This window comes from Pleurodeles waltl, chromosome 1_2 (assembly GCF_031143425.1).
Source record: "Pleurodeles waltl isolate 20211129_DDA chromosome 1_2, aPleWal1.hap1.20221129, whole genome shotgun sequence".
In the NCBI taxonomy this organism is placed as follows: domain Eukaryota; kingdom Metazoa; phylum Chordata; class Amphibia; order Caudata; family Salamandridae; genus Pleurodeles; species Pleurodeles waltl.
This window is the reverse complement of record NC_090437.1, coordinates 984,332,416-984,348,866: the sequence shown is the minus strand read 5'-3', so window position 1 is coordinate 984,348,866 and position 16,451 is coordinate 984,332,416. Positions and strand designations below refer to the sequence as shown.

Here is a 16,451-nt window from a genome sequence, read left to right as displayed (position 1 = left end):
AGCCCACTTGATGAAGTATTGGCTGCAGTGCATAAGTCCCAGATTTCTGGAAGGTTCACTAATGTTTTGATAAAGAGTGATACAGAATGTGAATCTGTGCGCAAGGTGACAATTAATGGTAGAGACAAAAATTATTTCCAACAAACTAAGGGTAAGACTAGAGGAAAGGAAGGTCTTAAATGTTTTCAGTGTGAGAGCAAGGAACATTTAGCATACAACAAGGACTGCTCTGCTTTAAAACTGAGATGCAATAATTGCAGCATCACAGGACATTATGCCAAGGACTGCAGAAAGAAAAAAAGTAATGTTAAATATGTTAAGGATAAGGGCAATAGTTTGGATGACAGTGACTCAGATGCAGACATAAAGAAATCTTCTAATTTTCTGAATCTTCAGAAAAATGTTGTTTTGAAAGTGAATGACTCAGGAATGAAAGATAAACTGATATGCAACATGACTATCAGAGGAGTTTGTGTTTACATGTATGCAGATTCAGGATTGCCTTACACAATTGTGAACAAGGATGTATGGAAAGAAAAGTTCATCAACAGTATTGGCACACATCTGCAGGAACCAAATATACAACCAGAAAGTCATAGTGGAGAAAAGATAAAATTGCTTGGGTTCAGATGGTTAACCTTCTGTTTTAAAGACAAAGTGAAACTTTAAATCGCTAAAAAATGGCCAACTGTTTTAGGTTGGTGAGACCACGGAAAATTGCACATCATTTGGGATCCAAACAGTGATGAGAAAGTGTTAGTTCCGGATGAAGGAGTCACTGTAGGAGAAACGCCACACCGTCAGTTTCCTAAGGTTTTCTGTTTTGAGCACAATATTGTACTTAAATGTAATGCAATGCCGAAGGGTCATAAGGCAAGCAATGTTCCCTTGTTGGTAAGAGAGGAGGTTTCTAATGAACTCTAAAAATCTGTAAAAGCTCATGTAATAGAGCCCATAGAATCTTCTGATTGGATTTCTAAATAGGTGGTGGCATGACAAAGTAATGGAAAAATCAGGTTGTGTGTTGACCTCCACCATTTAAATGAACAAATTGTAGTAGACCGTTTTCCCTCACCAAAGATGAATGAGATTAATGAGATGGTTGTAAGTCTAAAAGGAGCAACATGGTTTCCAAATGTAGATTTATCATCTGCATACCATCAAATCTCATTAGCTCAACAATCCAAGCATTTAACGGTATGGCTGAGTACTGTGCTAAGCTCATCACACAATTTGCAGTGAGTACTTATAACATTATACAGCTGTTGAAAAATAAAACTAAATTTGAGTAGTCAAGGGAATGTGAAATCAAAAATAGTATTAGCAATGTGGCTTCACGCAGCAATTTTGATCCTGAATTGAACAATGTTATCACAATGGAACCAAGTAATAACGGCCTAGGAGCAATGTTAATGCAAAGAAACAAGAGTGGTGTGGAGAAAGTTATCTCTTTTGCTTCAAGATCTTTGTCTCCACCAGAAGAAAAATACCCCATAATTGAGAAGGAAGCTTTGGCATGTGCATGGGCTTTAGATAATTTTAAGGCTTTTATGTGGTGGAAACTGTTAGTCATTCAGTGTGATCATAAGCCTTTAGTTAGACTATTAACAACAGAAGGAACTGTCAATGCATCAGCTAGAATGGCAAGGCTTTCCATGTGAATGCAAGAATACATTTACAAAACTGTATATGTAAAGAGAAAGACAAATGTTGTAGCTGACTGTCTCTCATGCTTACTTGCTCTGTTAGAGAAATGTATGGATGATGTGTGGGATGATTTTCAAGTTGCGCTAGTTCATGATTGTGGGACACCAGCATTAAAGAGACGTGAATGGAAGGAGAGGTACAAGAAAGATAGTGTGTTGCAGGAAGTATGTAGATTCATCTGTAGTGATTGAACAAGGAAGGACTACCTTGATAAGGAGGGGAGATCATTTTGGGAAATTAGATCAGAGCTGTCTGTGGATGGTGAGTTAATTTTCAGAAGGGACAAAATTGTTCCTCCAAAAGGAGTCTGGCAAATTATTTTGGAGTTATGTCATGAAGTCCATTTTGGAGTAGTTATGGTGAAATCTGCAGTGAAGAAATTTTTGTGGTGGCCTGGAATTGATTTGGGTATAGAGAGATTTGTCAGGGAGCACTCAAGCTGTGCTTTTGTTGACAAATTGTTACGCACATTGAGGCCTCCGATGAGTGACTGTTGTATCCCTAAACATCCATGGGAATCTGTTGCAAACTGTTTTATGGGGCTGATTGGAGAATCTCAGAAATATAGTATTAATAGACCTTTTTACAAGATGGCCCGTTGTGGATTTTGTTGACAGGGCAGACACTGATTCAGTTTTGAAATGTTCGGATGCAGTTTTCATTCCAGAAGGAATTTCATCCACTATTCTGAGTGATAATGGTGTACAATTCTTGTCCAAGGCACCTAAGAAGTACTTAGATAGGGTTGGAATTATTCACAAGACCACATCACTGTACAATCCTGGTGGGAACAGCATGGTTGAGAGATTCAAACGAGTAATCAAGGGAGTGATTCAATCAGCAATGTCATGCAATAGCGAATGGGAAGTGCAAGTCATGAAGTCAGTGTGTGCTTATACAGTCACCACTAATGAGTTCACTGGTTTATCACCTTCTGTAATCATGAGGGACCAATCCTAGGTTGAAAGCTAACCCTGGATGGTTTAAAGATATTAAGGTAGAGAACTGGTCACCTGAATTGGAGCAGGATAGGTTCCTGTAAATGCATGACAAAAATAAACACTACTATGATGACAAGCATAGTAGTAAAACAGTGAAGTTAGAAAGTTGGGGATTGGGTTCGCATCAAGAAGCCTTATAAGGTTCCTAAAGATAGAAGTCTGTTATTTGATCCTGCGATGATGATAGAGGTATTACAAAAAGCAGTAAGAGTATAAAGTGGTAAAGTGTGGAATATGAAGAGAGTAGTGATGGAATCACAGGGATTGTGGAAGGATTGGGAAGTGAGTAAGGGAAGATATTTTGACTGGTTGGAAGGTTCAAATCTATCTTCCAGAGCCTCGCCAGAGTTGGGATGGAAAGTTCTGGTTGTGATACTGTGGTGAATGGTAATGATTTGGTAAATGATGATACTGTGGCAAATGGAAATGATATGGTTAATTATATTTCTTGAAAAATGTATGAGGTACTAGGAAGAGTAGAATGTAGAACCTACAACTATAAGTTAAGTCCACAATGTGTGAATGAAGAACAAGGAATTTATGTTACCAGGAGGGACAGGAGATTCCCTGGTTGGCTTAATGAATATACTGTAGAGAGAAAGGAGTATTAATTAGTGTTGGGATGTAGCTTATTATTATCATATTTTTATGTTTTAACATTTTGTTTTATTGTGTATTTCATTAGATAGTACTTCTGCATGTCACTTTTAGTTTATTCAGAAGGGAGGGGATGTGTTATGGGTTTTACTATTGTTCTAATAAAGAATGTTTCATTTGTTGACGCATGCAGGATTGCGTGGGAGCACAGAAGACTGCAGGCTGAAGAGGCGCTGACCTGCCTTCCCTTATTCCCTCATAGATACATAATAAAACCTGAATCTAAGAAAAATAACTGAATAAATCTTCAACATAAAAACACCTCTTTTGGTGGAGGTGGGTGGTACAGGAGGGTTTGGATGGTGTGGATGCTTGCCGCATGGTGGCAAAGGGCCAGTTAGTGGCCAAAGGAGATGTTGCCAGACAATGGATTGCGTTAATCCCCCACCCCCACCTGGACTCAAAGAGCGGACGTGTGGAATAGACTTTAGCGCCGAAGCTGAGCAAACAGTTTATAGGGCTTGTGGGTGCCCATGCAAATACCATGCATCATAGGATGCCTGCTGGGTTACTGTGAATGAGAACAGGAGGGGATCTTGGGGCTGAGCCCATCGATACCACTCTGGATTTATGCATCTTAATGATGGCTTCTGTGTTTTAACATTACATGCCTGTACTGTGGTGGTATCGTTTTAAAAAAACTGTTCTCTCTTCTTCCTTGTTGAACGCATTTAAAAACTGCCTCTTCCTCCTTGGATTTGAATGCTCCAAAGTGCACAGTAGGGTTGGAATGTAAATTGTGCAGTTACAGTTTGAGCAAACATGGTTGTTATGCAACTCTACAGTAAACTAGCACGTAATGTGGGTTACTATTACTATCCAATGACCCCTCAATGGATGTTGTATATGGAGCTGTCCCTGGAAAAGGTATGCTCAATGTGCAAAGAAGCAGCAGCCATCTCACATGTATTGTATTGTATTGTAATAGTATTTATATAGCACTTACTACCCCTGACGAGGCGTTGAGGCGCTTTTCGGAGAGTAGCACGCTGCTCTGGAACCCAACAAGAATTAGTGATGGATTATGTGTACACAGACTTTACAACAAACAGGTACACAACAGTGTTAGCAGTATAAACGTTCACCCTGAGTGATTCACTTACACTATCAGGCTTTCCATCACAGTCCCCAAGCATCAGTCACCTTTGTCTGTAAATGTGTGCTGATGACATTATGTTGAAAACTGCTGTATCTGACCAGTGTGTTGCGCTTCATGCTCCCTCTGAGCAAAATCCTATTAAGCACAATTGTGGTATCAGCTCGCACTGCAGAGCATTTCTTGAGACCCGCATTCGAAGCACTACAACAACCAGATATGGCGGTCAATATACCCCTGCACACCACAATGCTACTCAGTAGAACCTGCCCCTCTTGCCCGACTGCCATAGTTGGATCTTTAGCCTGGCAGTGAGGGAATGCTTCCTTAATTAAATGTTAGCATGACTACAACTAATGTGCACTTTCTAGCATTCAAGATTTGCATACTGATGAGTCTGTTACAAAACAGGTAGATTCATGGTCTTTGTTTCTTCCACTACACCTCCCTAACAATACTGGGGGTGGAAATACTCCAGATTATGTGGTTTTGCAGAATGGGCGCACCTGCACTGATACCAGCATGTTTGTGACAAGTATGTCCCCTGGAGACCTCAAGTGCTTGCAGCAAGTGCAGTCTCCAGCTAAAATATACCCCGAGCTGCAGTATCACTGAGGGGGCCGGTAATGTCTGTTATGGCCACCATCCTGACTAATGAGGAGGCCCCGCGTCACAGAACAATAGAATAGGTGAGAAACTAATTTTTGTAAACAATTATTTATTGATTTAGGAAGCCTACAGTCCGATGTAAGAACCTAAAGTCCCAAACAGTTAAGGTACGTAAATAGATAATCGTCTAAATGACAAAACAATTTCAGGAATACAAAACAGAACATTAACAGTGGTGGATAACGTCTAATATCATGTCTATAAAGAATCAGCGTATCTTCATCGCACCTCCCCCTCTACCACAGTGCCATGATTGCTTGACATTGTCCACCAGAAGAGCTTGGCCGGTAAGGGGTTAATTCGGTTGCTTCAAAGTAGTGTTGGATCATATCTGGCTTGTTATCAGAATGCTTCTCAGTAGAGTTTATAAATGATGAGCACTGCCCAACTATCCATTTCGTTAAATGTATTTGTAGAGAGAGAGAGAGAGAGAGAGAGAGAGAGTGTGTGTGTGTGTGTGTGGGTGCGCGTGTGTGTGTGTGTTTGTGTGTTTCCAGCGATAAGTGCCAGCTATAAGCGGAACACTACCCAACTATCCATTTTGTAAAAATGTATTCGTAGAGAGAGAGTGCGTGTGTGTGTTTGTGTGTGTGTATTTGTGTGTATCCAGCTCTAAGTGCCAGCTATAAGCTTAAACCGTTATAAGCACTATTGAGGGGGTCTGAGTGACCCTCATAGTTGACTCCAATGATGATGGGTTAAATTAAATTATATGGGCAAAGCGTCATTGGTTTCCTAAGGCAAGTTTTTTTCAGGGAAGGGTTTCTCAATCACATAGTATACATAGAGGGTTCATGAAGTAATAGGAAATTAAGAGTTTGTAAAGGGAACATGGTATTTCTCACATCATCAAAACAATGGACATTATCTCAGTCTGAGAAGGTATCTGCAAAGCAAGCAATTTGGATGAGGTTGTGGGCCTAACCCACAACTCTCCGTAATATCACAAGAAAGATCCATTTGAGCTGCAGAGGGAAAGATTTGTGGTGTCAGATTTATACCCACATTAAGTGAAGTTGTGGGAGAAGTGGCAGTCCCATCGCATGAGTAGTGAGAAGGTGGAAGTATGTGAGAATATAACGCTGAAGCAGTTTGCAAAAAAAGTAATTTATGGTTTTAGAAAGACAATGATGGAATTTAAAATTGGTGTTCTGATTTTGTACGCATCAAAAGTCCCATATTCATATCTTAGGATGGCAAATTTTGGGAGCCATTCTGCAAAAGGAACAATATTTGACTATCTACCTGGAGGCCTTAAGTCCAGGTAATGCTAAATTATCTACGATCCCTTTCACCTTCTATAGGTCACAGAAGTTATTTTTCTGAACCTTTCTCACACCCTTGCTTCAGATGACAATTGGTAGGGCTTGATAATGTTTCACAATATTTGTCTTACTTCTTGGGTCTCTTGTGAGAAATAGGAGGCGTCCACTACATTCATTAGCTGCTGAATTATATCCACCATTGCTTGTACTTATTCTAGACTGATGTTTCCTTCCCGGAAAGCATTAGTGTCTTTTTACCGGGATCAACGTCCATTTCAAGCACGAAGTGAAAGGCTAAAGGTGTCTGAAGTGCAAGTTACTTATCTGCAATCCAAATTATGCATCATATGAAAGGACTATTTCCGCATCCCCCAAGTGCACGCTTCCAGAACACTTGCAACATGTAAAACCATATCAAATGGTGGAAAATTGGCACTTTAAAGGAAACAGTTATACATAGAAACCAATATAAGGTTATATTTTCCTGAAATGTACAGTATTTCCTTTTAAATGAAAACAGAACTTGCATCAAAACTACAATCCAGCATGAACTCTAACCTTGCTCTCTTAGGGGAACCGTGAAAACATCTGGAAATCAAGGAAAAGGCGGCCGGATAGCCAGAATACACAATAATGACAATAGATCCTGTTGCCTTAAGGAACCTTGAAGTTACCATATTGTATTATGCCTTGCACCTAAAGCTGCTCCACATCCTCTGTTCTTTTTCTGTCTCATGTAAGGAGGAAACAGGACACGGATAAGGTTTTTGTCACCTTTTGTTGATAGTTTTCTCTTAAAGACCTTTCTTTCAAAGGTTCTGGCATGGTACTTAAAGTAAAAGGTAGAAAGGGACTTGACAAGGAAAGGATAATGTGGCAATAGCTTTGTCAGAATAATTGTTTTTTACGTATGTCTCCTCAATTGGTCAGCAATAAATGTGCAAAGGGGAACAAGATTCAACCTTTGGTGATGCTTGAATTTCAAGGGTACTGTTCCAGATGTATAAAAACGCTGCTTTGATATCACACATTTCAATTGTAGTGTTTAATATCAGAATAATTCAAGACATACCTTAAATTTCCATTCTTGCGTCTTGGAGAATGATTCTGCATCTATCAACATAGCTGTAAAACAAAAAAAGTTTACTGTTTTATGAATGACGAAATCTTAAAAGTTGACTGTTTTCATCTGGCATGGGTTCAATAAGATTAATGAATTTCAGCATTAATTGCAAGCATATGTATGGGGTAAAAGAACTCAACGCTAGAAACACAATATATAGTTCAAGGAGGGCTGAATCCATGCACGGTCCCTGATAGCAGTGTCCCAGTGGTGTGAAAAAAGCAACAATTAACTGACCACGCAAGAGTGTGGCGTCTGTCAAAATGTGGGATCCCCTGCATGGACACCCAAATGATGCCTGATGGTTGAAGGGTAATGTCCACCCGCTTAAAGTCAATTTCTCTGTCTCCCCCTGCAAAGTTCCATGAATGCAGGTCACCCGTGGCACCATTCTCAAAGGGTGCAGCTCCAGTTATACCATGACCCACTAAGTGTGTTAACTGTTTTGGTATACCAGCACCTTCTAAAACTTGCTGCAACACTTTTTGCTCCCACCATTTATCTCAGGAACAGCTTTATCAGGGGAGTGCTGACTATGTTGAACTCACACACCTTGGGGACCAACACATTGTAGCTGAACGAGGTAGGATGAAGATGCCTCAGGCTGTATCTAGTTGAGATGGACCTGAGACCATTTCTTTTGGTATCCAACAATGTCCCGTGACTTTCTGCTGCCCAATTAGACTTCACAGATCTCCCTGTCGCCTCTCAGCTGCTTAAATGTGCAGTCATCTAGACCCTGGTTAGTCACACCCCTTGATTTTCGCTTTAAACATTACACTTCAGCTGGAGCTCAATTCCTCTTTGAATTCACATGCCCTTCTTTCGAACCTTTGAAGAAGAGTCTAAATCTGCTTCTATTGATGAAATGCCTACTGAACTAACCTTTCTCTCTCTTAATGTCAAGGCCAGACAGGCATTTTATTCCACCTGGCATTCACCCGATGGGTTGGAGCCCTTTGAAGATGGTTTTGAAAGCCCATGGCTGCTTCTGGTGTCTGTCACTTTCCCAGCTCCCCCTGGTTCACTGCAGCAAGCACAGGGAGGCATCAAGAGGGCGAGGAAGAAAAGGAGAGAGGGAAAAGGTAGAGAGAAAGCAATCGCTGAGGGAGAAGAGGGAAATGACAGAAGGAAAGAGAGAAATTGTGTAAGGAGATGAAGGGAGCAAGACTGATTTGGACACGTTTCCCGGGCTGCTTTTGGTTATCTACTCTGACCCTGCTTCATGTGATCTGGAAGTCTGATACTGAGCAGTGGTGTCTCTGCTGTCCAGTACCTAACAATTTAATGAACCACTATTTGATTTTTCGCAGTGGGCAATGTAAAGCGCTCTGCTACACTTGGGTCTTGTTCATGCTATATAAAACTGCATATAAATAAACGTGTAATTCTCAACAAGATTGCTCAAGTTACTGTTTGTTAAAGTAATGAATCTAGGCTGTTAAATGTATGTTCTGTACATTGAGTGCTGTATGTTAAATGTAGTGCTAATTTTCTTTTTGCAGAAATAAAAATGGAAAATAAATGCACAGAAATTTTGGAACCTGATGATTTACAAACATTTCAGAAAATAAATTCAGTCAAATCAACTGCAAAAGAATAAACGGCTCCAAAATAAAACTTTCAAATATAGGTGTCACAATAGCCGTTGATTCTTAAAATGTCTTTTCGGGAAATATTAACAACCAAACTACCCTAAATCACGCTATGAATATACCTATTACTAACATAAATGTGATGCATAAATAATGTCAAAACTATGCTGGGGGCTAAAGGACACACAGGGGCTAGTAGGCCCCATCTGTCCCACTGATGTCCTGGAGTCCATCCTGCTATGACTGTGCAAACTGGGTCAACTAAAACTCTTTTCATGGTTGATTCTCAAGGTAACAAGGAGAGGCGCGCAGACGATTCTCAGGAATAGGGGTGGTAGTAGGGGGCCAAGAGTTTAGAACTCAACAACCAACCAACAGGCAAACTAACAATGTTCAGTCCAGTGCTTATCTTTTATTGGAAAATGCTTTAATTCCACAACAGAAGTTAATATCAAACAATTCAAAAGGCATGTTATGCAGGGTGACCAAAGCTGCATATTAACAGTGAAACACTACACCGCTCCTTCAGCAAAATTATGCTCAGGTGCAGATTACTCAAAATATTCTCACTTTTGTCATTCAAAACTCAGTTCAATGTCTCTGATGTATTTATTGTTGGTTCAGGCTGCTCTCCAGACAAAACATTTATGTAAAGTGGTGCTGACTCCAAGCAGATTTACCTACAGCAAAAGTACAATGAAGCATAAGATCTCTGCGCCTGATTGCGATCAGCCTTCCGTAAGGAGTACTGAGATGACAGAAGCAGAGGCCTGGCCTAGACACTTCCTCACCTTGAACAACAGAAACTGCAGCCCCACTGCAGCCTCGCTAAGCCATCTACAAAATAGCAGTGCTCAGGAGAAGTAATCAACAACCCCAGGCTAACAAAGTCTTCATGGAATTTCTAAATGAAGCCATGTCTCCATCCTCCCCACTTCAGTGTCTGGGTCTCTACCCTCCAACTACAGCAGAGCAGGCAAAATGCTTCCACTGTCTGGAGAAGATATCCTTAACTTCTACATTGTGCTGTGCTAAAACCACAGGTACCCAAAATGCATTAGGGTGGCCTCGGTATTCAGGCTCATAGACGCAGTCCTACTACCATACATGTCATGCATTCACTGTACATGCAGATGAACTCACCATGTACACAGGAAATCAGTGTAAGGTTCTGAGTTTCCCATAAAAGTAAAAATTTACATAGCAGGGGATAATGGACCTCACTGACATAACAAATCACAAAACACAGGTAGGCTGCCATCACCACTTTACATAATACACCCAGAACAAGGACAGTAGTCCACTTTACACTATGAGGGTGCACTTGGTGTGCTCTTCCAGGTCACAGGATAGGCCCTAGGCCTCTCCTAAAATGGAGAGGAACAGGCCTAGTTCTCTATGTTCACAGTAGAGTAGTGTTAGAAATGGGGTCTTTGGTTGGCAGTCAGGTTACCCCCTGTCCAAGCAAGGACCCTCACTCTAGTCAAGGTAAGTCACACACAATCCAAATTATCCTGTGCCCACCCTCTGGTAGCTTGGCACTGAGCAGTCAGGCTTAACTTAGAAGGCAATGTGTAAAGTATTTGTGCAATAAATGATACAATACCACAATATAGCACCCCCAAAAATACACCACACAGTGTTTAGAAAAATATATAATATTTATCTGGATAAATGCAGGTCAAAACGATGAAAGATGCAATAAGTAAATGTAGTAATATAAAGTGTCTTAAGTCTTTTAAAAGCAAACAAAGTCTCTTTCAAGCACAAAGTACCTGGTTCACATGAAAAAATCTCCGCAAAGGGCCGCAGAGGAGGAGATGCGTGGAAACAAAAGGGTGTGCATCGATTTCTCAGGGCCGCACACAGTGATGCATCGTTTAGTTTTCACGCAAGGACGGCTGTGCGTTGATTTTCCGTGCTCGGTCGTGGATCCTCTTCAGATTGCGGGGTTTTCCGACGCCCCGGGGACAATGAGTGGATTTCCGGCGCTGCTAGGACGAAGTCACAGGAGCTGCGTCGATTCAGTAGGTGTTGCGTTGAATTTTCTACCGCATGGCAGGCGGTGCGTTGATTCCTCTCTGGAAGTCGGGCTATGTGTCGTTCCGGCTCGGCTATGCGTCGATCCGGTGAGCCCGTGCGTCGAAGTTACGGTCGCAACACTGGTGCTGCGTCGATCTTCTTGCTGCAAAGTTGAGCTGCGTCGTTGAGGGTCGGCGTGCGGTGAAATTTTCACCACGATGCAGGCTGCGCGCCGTTTCTGGCAGGCTGCGCATCGAATTTTGACGCACAAGGGGTCCTTCTTGTAGAGATGAAGTCTTTTTGGTCCTGAGACTTCAGGGAACAAGAGGCAAGCTCTATCCAAGCCCTTCGAGAGCACTTCTTCACCAAAGCCAGAGAGCAGCAAGGCAACAGGGCAACAGCAAGGCAGCAGTCCTTCATAGAAAGCAGACAGGTGAGTCCTTTGAGCAGCCAGGCAGGTCTTCTTGGCAGAATGCAGGTTCTTGTTCAGGTTCTCTTCTCCAGGAAGTGTCTGAGTTGGTAGGGGCAGAGGCCCTGTTTTTATACCAAAATGTGCCTTTGAAGTGGGGGAGACTTCAAAGAGTGGCGTAGAAGTGCACCAGGTCCCCTTTCAGTTCAATCCTATCTGCCAGGGTCCCAGTAGGGGGTGTGGCAGTCCTTTGTGTGAGAGAAGGCCCTTCACCCTCCCAGCCCAGGAAGACCCATTCAAAATGCAGATGTATGCAAGTGAGGCTGAGTATCCTGTGTTTGGGGTGTGTCTAAGTGAATGCACAAGGAGCTGTAAACTAACCCCAGCCAGACATGGATTTTAAGGCACACAAAGATTTAAGTGCAGAGAAATGCTTACTTTCTAAAAGTGGCATTTCTAAAATAGTAATATTAAATCCAACTTCACCAGTCAGCAGGATTTTGTATCACCATTCTGGCCATCCTAAATATGACCTTCCTACTCCTTTCAGATCAGCAGCTACCACTCAAACAATGTATGAGGGCAGCCCCAATGTTAGCCTATGAAGGGAGCATGCCTCACAGCAGTGTAAAAACTAATTTAGGTGTTTTACACTACCAGGACATGTAAACTACATAGGTACATGTCCTGTGTTTTACCTACACAGCACCCTGCCCTCGGTGTTACCCAGGTAGAAAACGGGGAGTTTTAGGCTTGCAAGGGCTTTTAAATGCCAAGTCGAATTGGCAGTGACACTGCACACACAGGCCTTGCAATGGCAGGCCTGAGACATGGTTAAGGGGCTACTTAAGTGGGTGGCACAATCAGTGCTGCAGGCCCACTAGTAGCTTTTAATCTACAGGCCCTGGGCACATATAGTGCACTCTACTAGGGACTTGTAAGTAAATTAAATAGCCCAATTGGGTATGATCCAGTGTTACCATTTTTAAAGGGAGAGAGCATACCACTTTAGCACTGGTTAGCAGTGATAAAGTGAGCAGAGTCTAAATACCAGCAAAAACAGTATCTCAAGAATACGCCGGTATACCATGCAGTGGACATTCCCGTCCCAGCAAATTGTAACAAAAAGGATGGTTTTAGGCACTTCTAGGGCAACAATTTCAAGGGAAGGTTATGTGAGTGAGAGGCAACCACCACCTCTTATCTGGAGGGATAAGCCTGCATTTTCCTTTTGCCTGTAGGGTTTTCCTTTGATTGGGCTTTACAGAAGCCAGTGAAGGAATGTTCCACAGTATACATCCTAAGCAGACAGGCTCATAGGTATGTACTTCTTCAGAAGCTAAGTCACAGTCTACTTTGGAACTACATTCCAGTGCTGCCAATGAAGGGAACCTCTGTAGGTCCATCTAGATATTGAGCTTTTCTGAAAACTCCAGGAAACCGACAGGATTTTGCAGGGTCTTCTCAGTCATATATGCTGGTGCTCAACTGACAGTAAGAGTAAAGGTTAATCACGTTTTGTCTCACTCATTCGCTACTGAAAGAGGGAATCAACTTGGCTGCCCTCTATCCTCCTTCTGTTCACCCTGCACATTGGGCTGTTATCTAGACTCTTGGGAACCAAGAGGAATATGTGGGGTTTTCTCTGGGCATGTATTCTGATGACCTCTTTATCTACCTAGAGCACCCACAAGTGTCTGGCTTGCATTCAATACAAATCCTAACATATTTTGAAAGATTATCCAGACTGTGGGTCAACCTTATTCGCGATCAGAAGTCTCACAGACACATATTGTGGTCCCTGAAATTTGATGTAGTAACAGAAGACTTTATTTACTTGCAGTTTCCTCGTCAATGCGAAGGTGGGCATGTAATATTCTTCCCCTGGTGGAAATTATGAACTGGGATCTACACCACTGGCCGTCTTTCCCACCATCTATTCTTGGCTGCATCACAATCATTTAGATCATCTCTGTGTCTCCATATAGAATATGTTATGCAGTCACAGCACCGAATTCCTCATTCTTTTTTTCGGAAGAATCTACAGCTTTCTTTGTAATATTCTTCTGGGGCACAATGCTCTGCATATCTCCAAGTCCTATAGCTATAAGCCACATTATGATGAAGGCATAGGCAAGATGGATAAGGTTCCTTACTACCAGACATCCCCGGAGACTGCAGAATTACTGTGTATTTACCAGTGAATCATGGGTACAGCTCCTTATCTAAATGGAATTTAAAATCTGACTCAGTTTCCTTTACCGTCTATGTCACCATCAACATTTACGTGCCTCTATGTTCATTATCGTGCTTTATTGATTTCTCGTGAAAGTGTCATAATGTTCATATCTGAGGCTTTGTTGTTCTCCGAGTCCCCTGGTTTGCACAACTTTTGCATACCAAAAAAAAAGACTTATTGAAAAATGAGAGTCAGAATACCTGCAACATTTTCAGCAGAGGTTGAACGTAGCTGCCTACTCCTATCAAGAAGGTGCTGCAATTTCATTTTGCAGCGGCAAACACAGGATCCAATTATGGTCCTGCCCGCAAGTGGGAACTTTAGAGGAACCTTTTGGGAACTAGAAGCAGGAGCTCTGCGCTCTTCGACTCAAGAATTCCTGTGATTTGCGCACAAAGAATGAATATAGGGCCAGATGTAGCAAAACTTGGTTTTGCGACTCGGAAATTGCGACTCCGAGCGACTCGCAATTTCCGAGTCGCAAAACCATATGCAGAAAGGTGTCTCAGACACCTTCTGCGAGTCGCTATGGGGTCGCAAAGACCCACCTCATTAATATTAATGAGGTGGGTCGCAAATTGCGGCCCCATAGCGACTATGGGCACTCACTGATATGGAGGCCTGCTGTAGTCAGCAGACCTCCATGTCCGTGACTGCTTGTAAATAAAGCAGTTTTTTTTTTTTCAAGTGTAGCCCGTTTTCCTTAAAGGAAAACGAGCTGCACTTAAAAAAAAATCCGAAACCTTTTGTTTCGGAATTTTTTCAGGGCAGGTAGTGGTCTCTTGGACCACTACCTGCCCTGAAAAAATAATATGGGGTCCAGTCACAAAGGGGAAGGGGTCCCATGGGGACTCCTTCCCATTTGCGAGTGGGTTACCATCCACTTCAAGTGGATGGTAGCTGCGACTCCATTTGTGACCGCGTACGCGGTCGCAAATGGAGTTGCATACCACTGTGACTCGCAAATAGGAAGGGAACACCCCTTCCTATTTGTGACTCTGAAATGCATTTTGCGAGTCGGTCCCGACTCGCAAAATGCATTTCTGCATAGCAAACTCCGGTTTGCGACTCGCAAACGGCGATTTTTGACATTTGCGAGTCGCAAACTGGTTGCTACATCTGGCCCATAGATCCTTTGTCTATTATGACCATTGACAACTACCTGCTAATTTTGCAATATCGAAACACACCTCAAGATATTGCCATGTTTGCCAACCAACAATCAACAATTCTGAATTCCAAAGTTATATATCCACAAAAAACTTGCCGTCATTAGTGCCAAATGACATATAAAGCCAACCCTATTAAATAAAAGAAATGTACAAGCAATGATTAGGGACAAACATGCAGAGTATAATTTTAACCACATTAGTCTAAAAGTACAAATGCACGGAAAATATGAGTTATCTGAAAAACTGAGATTATGATTATAGTTTTAGATTTTCTGAACTCCACAGGAATTAAAAATAATCCTCAGAGAAAGATAGAAATGTGTTTATTTGCATAATTACTAAAAACTAGTTTGATTTTTTGTGTCAGCCTCTGTATTTATGTCCTGTGTAGTTTTATGACAACACTGGAGTAGTGACGTAGCAACCAAGTAGTTTAGCACCCTAGTTCGTTTGACAGATTTTGTTAACCATAAAATAGAGATGAGCAAATCCGAGAATCCCTACAGTCGATGAGCCAAGAATCTGGCTTCATGTAAGAGTTGCCACATAAACTCTGCAATATACTGTACACCATAATAAAATAAGATGACTAAAATGCTTTTTTTCAACATTTCGAAGTGTCTGAATTAGTACATAAGATATCAAAGCATTGTGTACCATTTTTGAAAGCAATAGTTATAAAAACTTTGAAACGTTCAAGAATATTTTATGCCCTGCCAACGTTGTCACAAGTGACCCAAGAAGTGTTTAGCATGCCCACTATATATTTGGCAGCAAGTTTTTTATAATGCACAGATCCTGCACTGTATTCATTTAATGTGGTCAACGTTCTGATCCTGCGTTTGAACTCCACTTTCTGTGGAAATATTTCAGCAGCATTCTGTAAAATGTAAGGCTTCACTCGGCTTTCCTACGTTTTAGCAGTTATTGTCCTATAAAAATGCATTAGGAAGTGTTAGGGGTACTCGGCATGGTTGTATTTGGGAGCCAGGGACAAAGTCCGAACCACACATTTGGCTCGCGTCAGATTCGAGTCTTGCTCGACTCGTCCACAACTAACACGCGCCAAGCCTTTTTTGGAGTCTAACCACTGAATATTCACTGAGGGAAAAACGTTATGCACTTAGATAATTACTGACATACTTTTACAAATAATTACAAATAAAACAGTATACAACTCAAACCCAGATGTCCCTAAGCACTTGAATAATACACGCTACTCATTTAATTTTCCTAGCAAGGCATCATGTCAGACTGAGTTCACTTCCTAGGCAGTGGTTGTAACCAGCTACCAACAGGCTAGATTGGCAGAAATTAGGATGTTTCCTTTTGCACTGCATTAATATCCCTTGAATTGAGGTCTACTGGAGTAGAAAGTCACCCCTGTTGTATGCCACAATGGAAGTTGTGCATTGTGTGAATGTCAAAATGAAACAAAATGACGCCATTCTGCAAACGTCCGTGCCTTCAGCATAGCTAAATTGCCTACCAGCCTA

The 16,451-nt window shown here is 41.7% G+C and overlaps 1 protein-coding gene across 1 annotated transcript in view; it reads right to left on the bottom strand.

Annotated features, from left to right (window-relative positions):
- TEC (tec protein tyrosine kinase) overlaps positions 1-16,451 on the bottom strand; it is a 495,677-nt gene that overhangs the window by 403,162 nt on the left and 76,064 nt on the right. The window contains exon 2 of the mRNA XM_069201615.1: positions 7,468-7,520. Coding sequence (XP_069057716.1) covers positions 7,468-7,508 — 41 coding nt within the window. The 5' untranslated portion in view covers positions 7,509-7,520. The remainder of the gene's footprint in view (positions 1-7,467; positions 7,521-16,451) is intronic.